The following is a 14627-nucleotide window of genomic DNA, read 5'->3' as shown; positions in this document are numbered from 1 at the left end:
ATTTGAGCCTTACTTATTGAAATTACCATATATTCAAAGATGTGTTTTAACAAGATTTAGAATTGGAGCTCACAAACTTGAAATAGAAACAGGTCGTTATTTTAATATTAAACTAGAAAATAGAATATGCAAAGTCTGTAATGAGGAAATAGAAGATGAGATGCATTTTCTTTTAACATGTAAAACTCTGGATAATGTTAGAAATCCCTTTCTAAGCAAAATTTATAGTAAAAATAAAAATATTTCAAAACTTGATAACAAATCTCTTTTTATTTGGCTAATGGGAAATGAAGATAAAAACATTTTGATAATAATTTGTCAGTTATTAGAGGTTTTAAATATAAACAGAAATACACTATTAAATTAGATTTCTCTATATAAAATTATGTATGATCAAATATGCATTTACATAAGTTATTTCTTTTACATTTGATAAATTATAAGTATATACTACGAGGTGTGCTGTCCAATAAAGGGACCAGAATAACAGAGTATTGGTCATATTGTATTATATATGTTTATTATTTACAAATTGTCTACTTCATTTTTTTTAATATTATATCAATCAACTAAATCAAAATCAATCATATTATGTACTTTGTTTAACCTATTTTGAATTTACTTTACATTATGTTTGAAAATTATATTATAATTATTCTGCTCATTCTGGGCGCCGTGATTGGCAAATAAAATATTTGTTTGTTTGTTTGTTTGTTTTGTATTATATAATTATAATTTGATTGGCTAATATGGAATCATGTGTCATGCTTTAATTTCGACGTTTTTCCAAAAATTAGCAGGAGTGGTGTATAACTCTCAACAAAATGAAGCCGCCATCGAATAACCTTATTATTCGCCATCGAAAAACCCTTGTCACATCTTAAGATATGACGTCACATAACGTTGATTAAAATAAAATATGGTAACGGCCAGGTTAGAAGAAGAGACACTGAAGAGTCATGTATTGTCGAAATGCGCATCTGGTGCAAGAAAATTTGTACCGTTTATTTTATTAGAAGCCAATCAGGTGACGAAGAATCAAAACAAACAAGGCTGACGATGAATTACCCTTACTGGACTTCACTATTTTGGATATTCACCTCCTGAGCGTGTCATAATTGTCTATTTAAAAACTTCTGTAGCGGCTATTTCAGACATTCTTCTCTGATTATTTAAATGAAGAACACCTCTGTAAATGAACATATATATTGTGAACATGAATCTTTTTCACGCCATAAGATTGAGCAGAGGATATTTTTGATCCTGGTATCTATGATGAGTTTATTTACTAATTGACATTTAGGAAGTTGAAATGATCACTTTGGCAAAGGTTCAAATGTGAAATCCACATATATGCCAATTTCAGGGAAATAATCAGTATTTGAAACCTTCTACTTTTGTTAGTATTCTTCATCTCACGACCAATAATATATATAAGTAAGCAATCTGGAGCTGGAATGTTAGTTAACTACTGGTTGTCTGCTGTTATTTATGTATTATTGTCATTTTATTTATTTTATTTTGTTTCATCTTCTGACATCTGGCTCGGACTTCTCTTTCACTGAATTTTAATGTGCGTATTGTTATGCGTTTACTTTTCTACCTTGGTTAGGGGTATAGGGGAGGGTTGAGATCTCATAAGCATGTTTAACCCCGCCGCAATTGTACGCCTGTCCCAAGGCCTCTGGCCTTTGTTAGTCTTGTATGATTTTTGATTTTAATTTCTTGTGTATAATTCGGAGTTTAGTATGACGTCCATTATCACTGTACTAGTATACATATTTTTTAAGGGGCCATCTTGAGGACGCCTACGAGTACGGGAGTTTCTTGCTACATTGAAGACCTATTGGTAGCCTTTGGCTGTTGTCTGCTCTATGGTCGGATTGTTGTCGCTTTGACACATTCCTCATTTCCTTTCTCAATTTTATTAATCGTTGTAGTGTGTATAATGTGTATTATAATCTGATGTACAGTAGTTGTCGTTTGTTTATGTAATTTATACGTGTTTCTCGTTTCTGTTTTTTTTTTATATAAATTAGACCGTTGGTTTTCCCGCTTGAATGGTTTTACACTAGTAATTTTGGGGCCTTTAATAGCTTCTTGATCGGTGTAAGCCAAGTCTCCGTGTTGAAGGCCGTACCTTCACCTATAATGGTTTACTTTTATAAATTGTTATTTGGATGGAGAGTTGTCTCATAGGCACCTATACCACATCTTCCTATATATATTGAATGATTGAACATTATCAGTATATCTTAGATTCATACTAAGAAATTAGCAGTTGGGCTTTTTCATTTTGTAATTGGGAATTTTTATGTATTAATGTTGCCTCATAACTAAAGTAGTAGTTCACAATCAGTATCCATAGGAATGTCGGCTATCTGATGAAATACAATCCCCTTTAAAAAATAAATTGTCGATAACAAATTACATCATTTGAAAATGTTACTGCTGGTTGCAACTACTAACGATCATTATGCGTGGTTTATTTTTGGACTAAAACACATCATCGTTTTACTACTTTTTTTATTATATTACTCAATAACTCGTTACAATATCGTACATATTTGTTAACAGTTTTGTTTCTTAAAAAAACCACAGTCCTTGTATAAAGCGCACTTTCCTTATTTCAACGTATGGTTCTTTTAATAGTTATCAAAGGTACCAGGATTATAATTTAGTACGCCAGACCTTTTAACCTTTTCATTCTAACGTATGTTGTTTTATCATGTTGTTATAAACATAAACTTTTGACACAGACTTTGTCTTGCCTATCGACGTGAAACTCAGAAAAAAGACAATGTGAGAGAAAGCAACATTGCTTTAAATTCAGTCAATGTACCATGATCCAGTTGACAGGGCCTAAAAAATTGTTGGCAAACTGAGATGTTCAGAGAGTGATATTACTTGATGGAAAATGTCGTTTTTTATTCTAAGTATTTCCAATAAGTATAACTTAAACAGATATCTAAATGTTGAAAATTGCTAGTAAGTTAATAGTCACTGCACATTATCAAAGAGTTTTGAAAACATAGGTGCTGCACTTGCTACGGTGTGGACTTATGTAATTAAATATATAATATTGACTTTGAAATACTACATTTATTTCCATAAAAATTCAGACGTTAAATCTTCTGATAAAAGTAGTTTCGAGTACACAGTTATTTATCTGTTCCCTACACAAAAGTAAAAAAAGCGGTTGTTATTAAATCATGGTCTGAAAGATTTGAAAACACTCAACAACTGCTGTGTTGTGAAATTATAATAATACTCCACATTTTTAGATGTTACTTTAAGTAAATGTCGGAGTCTAAAAGTCTTTATGTCTGTATCTGTCTGTTGGTAAAACATAAATAAAGCACATAAAGCATGACATCTTCACATAAAATGTGTTTTTGACAATAAATGTATCGAGAATTTATATTCGATCAAATACGTCTTGTGCTCCAATTCACTACAATTTGTAATTTCATTAACTTAATGTTTTAATCATTAACAATCACAAACCAATCGCGTGATTTTTATTGTACTACACCATGTACCCGGACATAAATGTCTTGCTAACAAGCTACTACTTCCATTATATTACAGCTTGGGTGGTTCATGTTAAACAATATACATCCCAAATGCCAGCACACAGCCTACAATAACAGAACATGTTTTAAATTAAACAATCATCTTAATAGACTTCTAAGTGAAGATCTTTATAAATTAACCTATTTGAGCGTTAAAATGCTGCTTGAAAAAGGTGAAAAAAGCATATGTTACCTTGACCAACCCTAACCTTTATTCATAAAAAAATTACTATGGATATTATGTTAGTCAACCCATGTAAACAGATGAATAACGCATACCATGCTTTTGTTAGGACACTAATTAGATATATCTAATAAGAAAACAACGAACATAAATATATACAAGAATATAAACAAATGTTTTTTAGATTAAAATAAAAAAAACCAACAGTACGTTCACTACAAAAAGAAAAAAATCGTTGACAATCGGTTTGAATTCACTAAATGAATAAATCCCCCCCCCAACCCAAAAAAAAAAACCCCGATGGATTTGATTACACAAATTATGTACTATTTACTTTTCACTTCCGCCTGTCCACCTGACACCGACAAGCTACAAGACGGTTTGGGATCTCTTAAAATCTGGACAACATTGGGAATAAAGGATTCAAATAATAAAAGATGCTATGAATATAAAACACTTACTAGAGTCTCTTTCATACTATAGATTCGTCTACATCACCCATGGGACTGAGCCTCTGTGAATCGTCTTATTGTACAAAATAATAAGAAAGTCAGTCACAATTTTAATATAATTTTTATTTAACTTGACCAAGTATAACCTAATCAAACTTGTAGCGCAAAATATAACTCATTACCGAACATGAGTTATGCAGTGTTTAACCTACTAAAATAGACTTTTCGCCACAAGAAACATCACGCGTAAATCTTTTATTTTTAAAAAAAATTTACAATTACAATCATCACAGAACATTACACAGAGATTTAATTGATTATGGTCAGTTATTAAAATGTGGATACAGACGGCAACTTCAAGTCCAGGTTCTAGTGTTCAAATTTTGAAATGAAGCTAAAATAATACTTTACCAGACAAACATGGTGGTTTACCTATCCAACTGCATGTTAAAAAAAAGGCTGAAGATACCATGGAAACATGTAAAACTCGATAAAAACCTTAGATTTCCTTTCCAAAAATGACAAAAAGATGACAAAAAATTGCTAAATACCAGAAGACATATGATTGTTAATTTAATCTTCCTATTTTGAATTTGACTCTATGTATTGACATAAAACGCTATGATAGCAGGAAACGCTTAAATCTACTGACTTATCTGGTATCGCCTCTTTTATGGATCTTTTATTTGTGTCTCCTAAATAGATTAATGAAATTTGACTGTCTGTAAACTAATAGTTCTCCTTAGTAAAACATAGTTACCTCCAATGTCTTCATTTATACAAGGGATGGCTTCGATCGTGCCTGTAAGTTTAAAAAGAGTAATAAAAAAACATCAACAAAACAAATTCAAACCAAATATTAAAACATAATCAGAAGTTCATTTAACATTTTTAACAGTATCACAAACTAATGCTTGAATTTAGGCAGAACATTGATTTTTTGTGTTTAATTATTTGAGAGAAAATATAGAAATGCAATTTTCAAGACGTATTTGACATGATGACACTGTTCTGGACAATATGAGTATTTTTTAACATACTGTAATAGTCATGACCACCTGTGTATATACATTGTACTTATATGGTCCTGTTGATTGACACGATGAACATTGGACAATTGTCCCATGAATTAAGAGTTTTTCAAAATTGATTTTTTAATTTACGGATTGTGTTGGTTAATAGTCGTTCTGTTGCTGATTTTTTTTATGTATCGTTTTAGTTTAGAATCTTTAACTATAAGTATTAATTCTAATTAACGAAGACTCTTTTAAACAATACGCACCTGATACGTACGCTATGTTTTTATATTGATTCCGTTTGACCCTCTTAATAATTATATTCACCATATATATGACATAGAAATATACGGTCAACGCATTTTGACTGCTCAAATAGAACGAGTGCAGTATAAATGTATTTAAACTGTTAAACAAGTGAAGAAAACAGATACACTACGATTCAGACACTATGTGAAGATAAAGGAGTGCAGTAAGTTACTTGGTAGATACTCGTGTCGGTTTGAATTTGAACAAAGAACTGTATTGAAAGGCAAAAGAAGTAAGAATTCATTTGAAACATACTTATATGCGCATTTGATATAATGTTTATTCAGGAACTGTATATATATGATTATAAATTGATTTTACCGATTTGCCTTATGTCCTCAATAATGAGCGTCTGTAGCTAATTCCCTCGGTGCATGTAACACATATATACTATTTCATCATTCGGAATACACCTGCACTACATTCAATAACGTTTATAAACCATGACTTGCACACTATCGAAGCCAGAAACAAATTTGAGTATTGCGTCATTACATGTAGAGTTTATCAATGAACAATCACAACCTCATTTTCATTTTGTGCCTATAATACTGATTAGTTGTTGACTATTTTCTTAATTTTTCCGACGAATACTTACAAAATAAAACCCAATAGGTTAAACAAAACTAGAATGTGCGTCACGTGGAAAGATAACACCATTAAATGGAGACTATTAGGATAATAAATTACATAAAAAGACTGTTAAAGAAAAAACCAACAAACATCAATCACACGAAACATGTTGATGTAGTAAAAATATGGTTTGAAGTAATTGCGTGGACTATAAGATAAAAAATAATTACCATCTTTGTTGAGAAAAAGTACACTGTTTATACTTCCAAACATTACTCCAAGTCCGACTGAGACAAATTGTACTAAAAATGTAACATACAGAATCAGTCCGTTAGAACATACATAGCAACACTAGTCAATTTACTCATATATTTGAAATATGGTATACCGTCTGGAATCTCAGTATTCCTTTTCTTAAAATTTACAAATAGTTCATGCAGAGCAATGGCGTACTTCTTGTTTTTTGTTGTTGTGCAAATTATTATAAAAAGCTAGAAATGGAAAAGCATGCTCCACTTCAAACGTTTTATTTTCAAAGTTTATGGTTTTCAATGGTTTTCACTTTCTACTGTTAGATAAGACAATATGACTCGTCTTAAATGGAATTCAGTACATGATCAATTTAAATAACACAATTGCGGTAAATTACATTGCTTGTATTTAAGAAACTCTTCTGTAATATCACCAACTATGATTGCTTGAAGAAATATACGTTATGGGTATCATTGACGATTCAAACGGTAACTGCTCTCACTTTGCAATGATAGTTTTGTCAGAATTCATTTTGTTCAAATTGAAGTGTTTGTTTGGTATTTTCTTGGTCTTTTTGTTTTCGTTTTCTTGGTATTTCGTCTATATTTTGTTTTATATTGTCGATTTTGATCTTCTCACATTGATCAGTACCATTTGTTACGTACTTGTGTAGTTTCAACTCATTCTCGATACATGTTGCCAGGTAATGGTATAAGTTCAAAGTTTCACTAGTTGTTGATTTTAAATCCTTTACACACTTAATATACTTACAGGGACAACTTTCTTTGTGCAGTAAGTTCAAAAACACAACAAGGGAGAAAAACGCCACAGTAAATATTATAAAAGAGATCTTCTTGTAAACTAAAAAATAAAATACAAGTATGTTTAGTTATATATATATATATTCTGTTTTCTTGTGTAAATAATTGATAAGTTAATGTTGAATTTGGTTATTAACATTTTTAAGGGGACAGTCTAAACTTAATATAAAAATTTAAGTGTCGTTTGTGTTGCTCATCTTCGGTTTTCTATGCAGTGTTTTATGAACCTATTTGTCTTCAGGTTGTCCTTCTTTAATTATCAAGGTGTTATCAGTTGTTTTCTACTAATAACTTTTGCATGTCCCCTGAGTATCTTTCAAGTTTGTTTTTATAGTAACAAACCGAATTAAAAGATAGATTTAGGTAAACGAATGACTTAAAAAAATATCTACGGAAGTTCACGCCTTTTTCAACCTGGAATGTCTATAAATTAGTTGTTTAATAATGTTCACTATAAAACACATACAAGAAGACTTTCCTACCCCCCTTTCTTTCAAAAGACAAATGAGTTGGCTTGTTTTGTAAATGACCTGTGCAATATACTACGTTTTTTATATTTTGTAGCTGATTATGAATCATAATGATGAAGGATATACATAAAAGTAAACAAAGCTAGGACATAATTACAAAAGAATAAAAAATTAAAAAACACAATTTTATATTGCTGACGACCGTAGTTTACCCCTGTAATGTTGTGTTGGTTAATAGTCGTTCTGTTGCTGATTTTTTTTATGTATCGTTTTAGTTTAGAATCTGTAACTATAAGTATTAATTCTAATTAACGAAGACTCTTTTAAACAATACGCACCTGATACGTACGCTATGTTTTTATATTGATTCCGTTTGACCCTCTTAATAATTATATTCACCATATCTATAAAAAAAAAATATACGAAACAATTTCTATATATGATAACGTTTGTCATGCAGTGCTTTTAAAATTCTATGATTATAAAAATATGGCTAGAGGTCTATTTCAATTTCTACCTTTAATATCATTGTGTATCTTTCTTGATGTATATAAATTACTCAAAGCAGTATTATAAGAATAACCTTAAACTATCTTTTAAAAATATATATGTAAACATCTAAGTTCTACAAAGAAGGAGTTGGAATCTTCTATACTATTAAACGAGAAGACCTCATTTTGGGTGTCGCTTCTCTTCTTTCCACATAAATTAATCAACACGCCTCTGTGTCGTATATGTACAGTGCATAGTCGCATTTGTTATCCATTCATATGATTATTCAGATTGAGTTATTTTGGGAGAAAAACTAGAAAAAAAGCTTCCTGATATTGTCCCGTCATTGGACGAAATGTTAAATCAGATTAGACTTCCGGTTTGCGTTTTTCTGTATACTTTGAACATAAATATACTGCGAATAATGTGTATTTTTAATTCTATCTGCTATCGTTTTCAAGTTTACTATCCACGGCGGTCACAAAGTTTATTAAATAGAGGGTCTGAATACTATATACTATATCAATGGCCACCATTAGTAAATATATATAATTTCATACGCCAGATGCGCGTTTCGCGGCTACATAAGACTTATCAGTGACGCTCATTTCAAAATATTCATAAGGCCAAAAAAGTACAGATTTGAAGAGCATTAAGGATCCAAAATTCAAAAAAAATGTGCAAAATACGGCTAAAGTAATCTATGCCAGTAACTAAAAAATGACAGTAAATATACTTTATTTATAAAGTAATGAATGTTCATAATATACAAATAAGCGCTAAAATAATTCCTTTTTATACCTTTTCTGAAATTCTCCAGTCATTAAATCTTATACAAAATTTATTGATTACAAAAAAAAAGAAGATGTGGTATGATTGCCATGTTGAGACAACTCTTCACAAGAGACCAAAATGACACATGCATTAATAATTATAGGTCACCGAACGGCCTTCAACGACGAACAAAGCCCATACCGAATTTTCAACTTTAAAAGGCCCGAAATGACGATGTAAAACAATTCAAAAAAGAAATTTAGCGGCCTTATTTTTGTACAAAAAATGAACGAAAAACAAATATGTAACACATAAACAAACGACAACCACTGAATAACAGGCTCCTTACTTAAATGTTCATAACATTCTAAAGGTAAGTTCATATTGAAATTGATAGAAAACCAAAAAATGGTGAGGGATAAAAAAATATTTTCCTGTCCCCAATAATCTTTGACTTATAATACTTTTGCTGAAGCTCTCCAGTCATTCAATATTTTACAAAATTCTTCCAACAGCACTTTACATACTTTAAACTACGCTCTGAATGCCCACGATTTCGTGGGTCTGATCTAGAAGTTATGTAAATCTGTCTCTAATTCCATACACACTAACTTGATAATGGAGCCTTTACCTATTTGCAGATATGAATATTCCTTTAACATGCGTAACGAAAAGAGTTAATATATTTAACGACATTTACCATTCATACTCTGGAAGCTAAAAATCCGTACATCCGTTGATATTAGAACCATGCAGATCATCACAGAGGAAAAATAACTGATCAAACTCCATAGTAATGCTGACTTCGTACAATCAAACTCTATAAAGGAATTAAACAAAGGTTGACTTATTATCATTATCATAGAATAGTTGAGTATTATCATCTGTAAATAATAAGAGAGTGTTCTTATGCATTTCTTGACATGTGTTGCATAGTAGGATACACCTTAGCCGATCGACGCGACCGGTTTAGCTCCTTTTGGCGTTTGTTCTTAGTATGTATATATTTTTAGGATTTTCTAACATCGGTAAAATACCGTTGCCTCTTTTTAATCCTATTCAATGTTCTTATCTAATATAATGCATTAAAACATACCAATGTTTAAGTTTATTCATTAAAAGATTTACTCATTCTGTAAAAACAAAAAATAAGCGAACGCAATTCCATGCAAGAACATGTATGAAGATTAAAGGCTAGTATAATCATAGATCTGATGTACAATTGATAATAAAAAATGTTTTACGCTTGTAACCAATAGTTTAAAATTATGAGTAATAGTTTGTTTGCGAATACATTTTCTGTAAATTGATAACAAATAAGTATTTTGTTTATATGAAACTTACCAGTGTGGCATAATGTATCTTGAATTGTACCATTATGACCGCCTATAAAGTAGACAATTGTTTGATTTATGTCAATCTGTTTATTGTAATAAACGTAACATGTGCCATATTCGTAAAATCATAAATTAGTGAACAAACATATTTACAGAGCATTATTAATAATAAAATGAATGAGGTATTAATCTTAATTTTATTAAAATAGTAAAATGATATTTAAAACTATTTTCATTACTTTGTACTATGAAAATAGTTTTAAATATCATTTTATTCTCAGATTACAAATTCGTTGCATCACGCATTTATTATATTTGTAGATCCAAATTAACGATACTAACATAATGCTTGTGTAATTATTATACAGCTCATCAAAAAAAGGTTGTAGTTGAAAATTATTTTAAGATTAAAGTCACTTCAAATTACCACTACAACAGACATAAACATGAGCTCTACTGACTATTTAAGCAATAAAACTTGGGTTTAACAGACGGGTTTTCTTTATGCTTTATGCTTTGCTAATTGATGAAAAATGCAGTTTCTATTTATGTTTTTCTTGATACTAATTATGAAAGTATAGTTCTACCGTTTATTGTCAAGACAGATACTTCAACAGTAGCAATTTCCTTTCTTGTGCCATGCCTACATGTCCAATTTCCATTAATACTGTAATCTATGTTACCATTTACTCGAAATACAGTTTCATTTGTCGATCTATATTGGATTACACTGCTATTTTTATAGTACGGTTCGCAATTGTTTGGATGGCTGGGAGGTAAACAGTCAGCTTGTAACTTTCCAGTAGGATCACCAATATAAACACTCAGATGCAAATTATCGACTTTACAGATTAACGTTAAGGTTTGTAGGCTAACCTTCCAGGTGAAACATATATCATTTCTACAACTGCTGATCACAGCTGGAATAAATAGAAAATTGTTAAAATAAAAAAATAATCAAATGAAACAATTCCTAAATTTGTTTATTGTTTATTTTAAAAGAAGAATTTCAAGCTAACCCATATAAAACTGATTTCAAATTAAAACTCTGGTATTTAAAAAGGTCCAATGATACCATCAGCCTAGTAGTAGGTGCACCGGTACTTGTAAAATTTAAAAACAAATCCTGAATAGCCCATGCTCGTAGTTAATTGTAAAATCCCTTAGCAATATTGATATTTTGTGACTTTTAAATGGTGACAAAATTGGGTCGGAATTTAATAACTGTTATATTAACTGTCATTATGGTGTCGTTCTATTATAATTTTGAAAATGCTTTGAACGACAAAACTATTTATATCTTTCCCTCTGTAACGTTTACATTCTGACGTCAAACACGCGATTCTACACCAGAGTTGTCGTGAACCTACATTTAGTCATTAAGCCACAGGACTTGGAATATTTCAAGCCTTTATGAGTTGATTAAAATTCAAAAATAAGAAAGCAATGAATGTGATTGTTAAATTTGATATTTTTGTTGTGCTTCTTTGTTCTTGTTCTGATGAAGTTTGTGATGCGGTGATGACTGCTGAACTCCTATTTCGATTATTTTACCTTTTATGTATGCTTTGTTCACGCATCGTTGTAAATGTAATGGAATTGATGCAACTGTCATACTAGTGTGATTTTCAACGCTATAAACCAGGTTTAATTCACCATTTTCTCTTTTTGAAATGCCTGTACCAAGCTAGGAATATGACATTTGTTGTCCTTGCGTTTGATGTGTCTTATCATTTGATTTTGCCATTTGATAATTGACTTTTCATTTTGAATGTTTCTCGGAGTTCTATATTTTTGAATTTTAATTGTTTCCTATCATTGGGTTGCTTTTTCATTCACGCATATCCTATATTGAACTATGTTCATGTTGATATTTCTTTTATTTCTATTCCAGAAGAAGCAAACAATTCAACAAAGGCTTTATAAGTAGGCTTACATTGAATGTCGTTTGTTTTTGCAGAGTTAAGAAACATTTCAACATTTGATAATACGAACTATTTGTAAATTTGTTGAGATGATATACGAATCAAATGCTGATACGAAATTGCTATTCTCTTACCGTTTATGTTAAATAAAGCGAATACCGTGATGATAAGTGTTCTTTGATCACCCGTTATCATCTGTGACTCAATATCTATCTTGACTGCAAAGTAGAAGAACATTTATTTGATTATTATTTATTAAAGTTACTTTTAAAGGTAAATATCAAATAATCAGAACTAAAATAAGCCACATAATAGTTGAAAAAGATGTTCCTAAAATAAAACTCGCCTTTGAATATCTAAGATATTCGAAACAAACATAATTGAAGTCTGGAGCTGGCATGTCAGTTAACTGCTAGTAGTCTGTTGTTATTTACGTATAATTGTCATTTTGTTTATTTTCATTTTCTTTGGTTACATCTTCTGACATCAGACTCGGACTTCTCTTTAAAAGAATTTTAAATGTACGTATTGTTATGCGTTTAATTTTCTACATTGGCTAGAGGTATAGGGCGAGGGTTGAGATCTCATAAACATGTTTAACCCCGCCGCATTTTTGCGCCTGTCCCTAGTCAGGGGCCTCTGGTCTTTGTTAGTCTTGTAGTATTTTAATTTTAGTTTCTTGTGTACAATTTGGAAATTAGTATGGCGTTCATTATCACCGAACAAGTATATATTTGTTTAGGGGCCAGCCGAAGGACGCCTCCGTGTGCGGCAATTTCTCGTTACTATGAAGACCTGTTGGTGACCTTCTGTTGTTGTTTTCTCTATGGTCGGGTCTTGTCACTTTGATACATTCCCCATTTCCATTCTCAATTTTCTAAATGTGTTGGCCCGTTACTGTCTGTTAGACATTTCACCAGAACTCCGAAAATTGCCATAATAATTTGCGTGTGTTATAATTTCAACCAACCGTAAATGACAAGAATTTGTTTGATAATTGTTTATTTTGATAGTGATAGCTATCTGGTATTTTTTTTAAATTGTGAAAATTATCTTTGAATGTATTATGTTACCTTTAACCGAAAATCATCAGTACTGTTATTGTAAATATCTGTTACCATCTGTAACCTTGAAATTTTCCCTTCAAGTAGATAAACAAAATGGATTTAATAGCATATATTGATGTACGCAAAATGTACCGGGTTTCACAAATAAGATATCTGATCAGCAAGTTGGAAATTATCCTTCGAAATTTACATTTTCCATGACGAATAAAACTATTGACATCAAAATCATTTTAAATTAAAAAGAAGTAAAAACAGAGACCCGTCTTAAGCTACTTGTGTTTTCTTTACATAAATAATGTCTTAGTCTTACCTGTGGCCTGATGGACAAGGCCTACCATACTATCACGTCTATTATAAGAGAAAGAGAGTTGCTTACCTTTGGAGAATCACTATATTTCCACAAACTATGCGTATAGACCTATCTTTAATTTTCAGTGTCATAATGTTTGGACCGTAAATGTTTTTGGTCGTGGTGTTTATATTTTCGACAAAAAGTTATTGATACCAACGAAGCGATGAGCATTTATATGAAAGAAAGACAAATACACCACCACTATTGCAAAAAAATCATCCCAAATTTAAAAATTAAGTTAATAAAAAACCAAAGTCTATATCTTTCGTTTTGTTAAAAAAAACACAGAAATGAATGCACATTTAAGTGTAAATGTTATTAGTGATAGACATTAAACAAATGCCCATATATATTTGTTACTAGAACTGCAGTAGAAACGATATGTTTAATACATTTGGATAATTCTTCCTGGTCGAATATTTGATCGACAGCTTTGAATTGTAATATCTCAAATTTACTTAAGTGATAATGTTGATGCAGAAACGAACATATCATCATAGATGTGATGATTTTACCCCCCAAATTAGCTCCTATAAATTTGCAAACAATTATAAAATATTATAATACAGTAACCTTACGAAAGGGCAAGTACCTGTAACAAAACGATTGCTTACCATAAACATTTTGTTAAATTCAGGACATTGTTCTGACGGATATAATCGTACGATTTAAAAATTCCTGTATTGAATTACAAACAACCTAAATTTAAATTGTTACCTGTATTGCCACAGGAAGTACGTCTTTGCACATGATCACATATTTAATTACAACTGATTTGGTTACAACTATTGTGGTTTGTGTTTTACTTTTTTTGCCAGAATACAATTAATGACACACCTTTATTGTTAAAGATATATGTATACATGTATATAGCAAACTTATTTGTTAATGATGGTTCGATTTGTTCCCTTAATTTACAATTTTCTCTTTTTTGAATTATTTACTTTCGTTTTCGTGAATTTTGTTTATTTACATCTACTATAAATTTAATTTGTTAATCAATAAATTGTTTATAGTGAGATTTCTGG

The 14627-nt window shown here is 30.6% G+C and overlaps 1 protein-coding gene across 1 annotated transcript; it reads right to left on the bottom strand.

Moving 5' to 3' along the window:
* Window positions 1-2583: 2583 nt before the first annotated feature.
* LOC143084406 (uncharacterized) lies at window positions 2584-13327 on the bottom strand. The gene is made up of 11 exons (XM_076260785.1): window positions 13254-13327; window positions 12315-12398; window positions 10843-11175; window positions 10263-10304; window positions 9619-9738; window positions 7991-8056; window positions 7133-7222; window positions 6340-6411; window positions 4972-5013; window positions 4221-4284; window positions 2584-3641 (listed from the first exon to the last, which is right to left on the bottom strand). The coding sequence occupies exons 2-10, from the start codon at window positions 12373-12375 to the stop codon at window positions 4232-4234; spliced, it is 879 nt and encodes a 292-aa protein (XP_076116900.1). The 5' UTR covers window positions 12376-12398; window positions 13254-13327; the 3' UTR covers window positions 2584-3641; window positions 4221-4231.
* Window positions 13328-14627: the final 1300 nt, after the last annotated feature.

Source organism: Mytilus galloprovincialis, chromosome 7 (genome assembly GCF_965363235.1).
Source record: "Mytilus galloprovincialis chromosome 7, xbMytGall1.hap1.1, whole genome shotgun sequence".
In the NCBI taxonomy this organism is placed as follows: Eukaryota; Metazoa; Mollusca; class Bivalvia; order Mytilida; family Mytilidae; genus Mytilus; species Mytilus galloprovincialis.
Note: the sequence above shows the minus strand (reverse complement) of the source record. Positions and strands in the feature narration are given on the sequence as shown.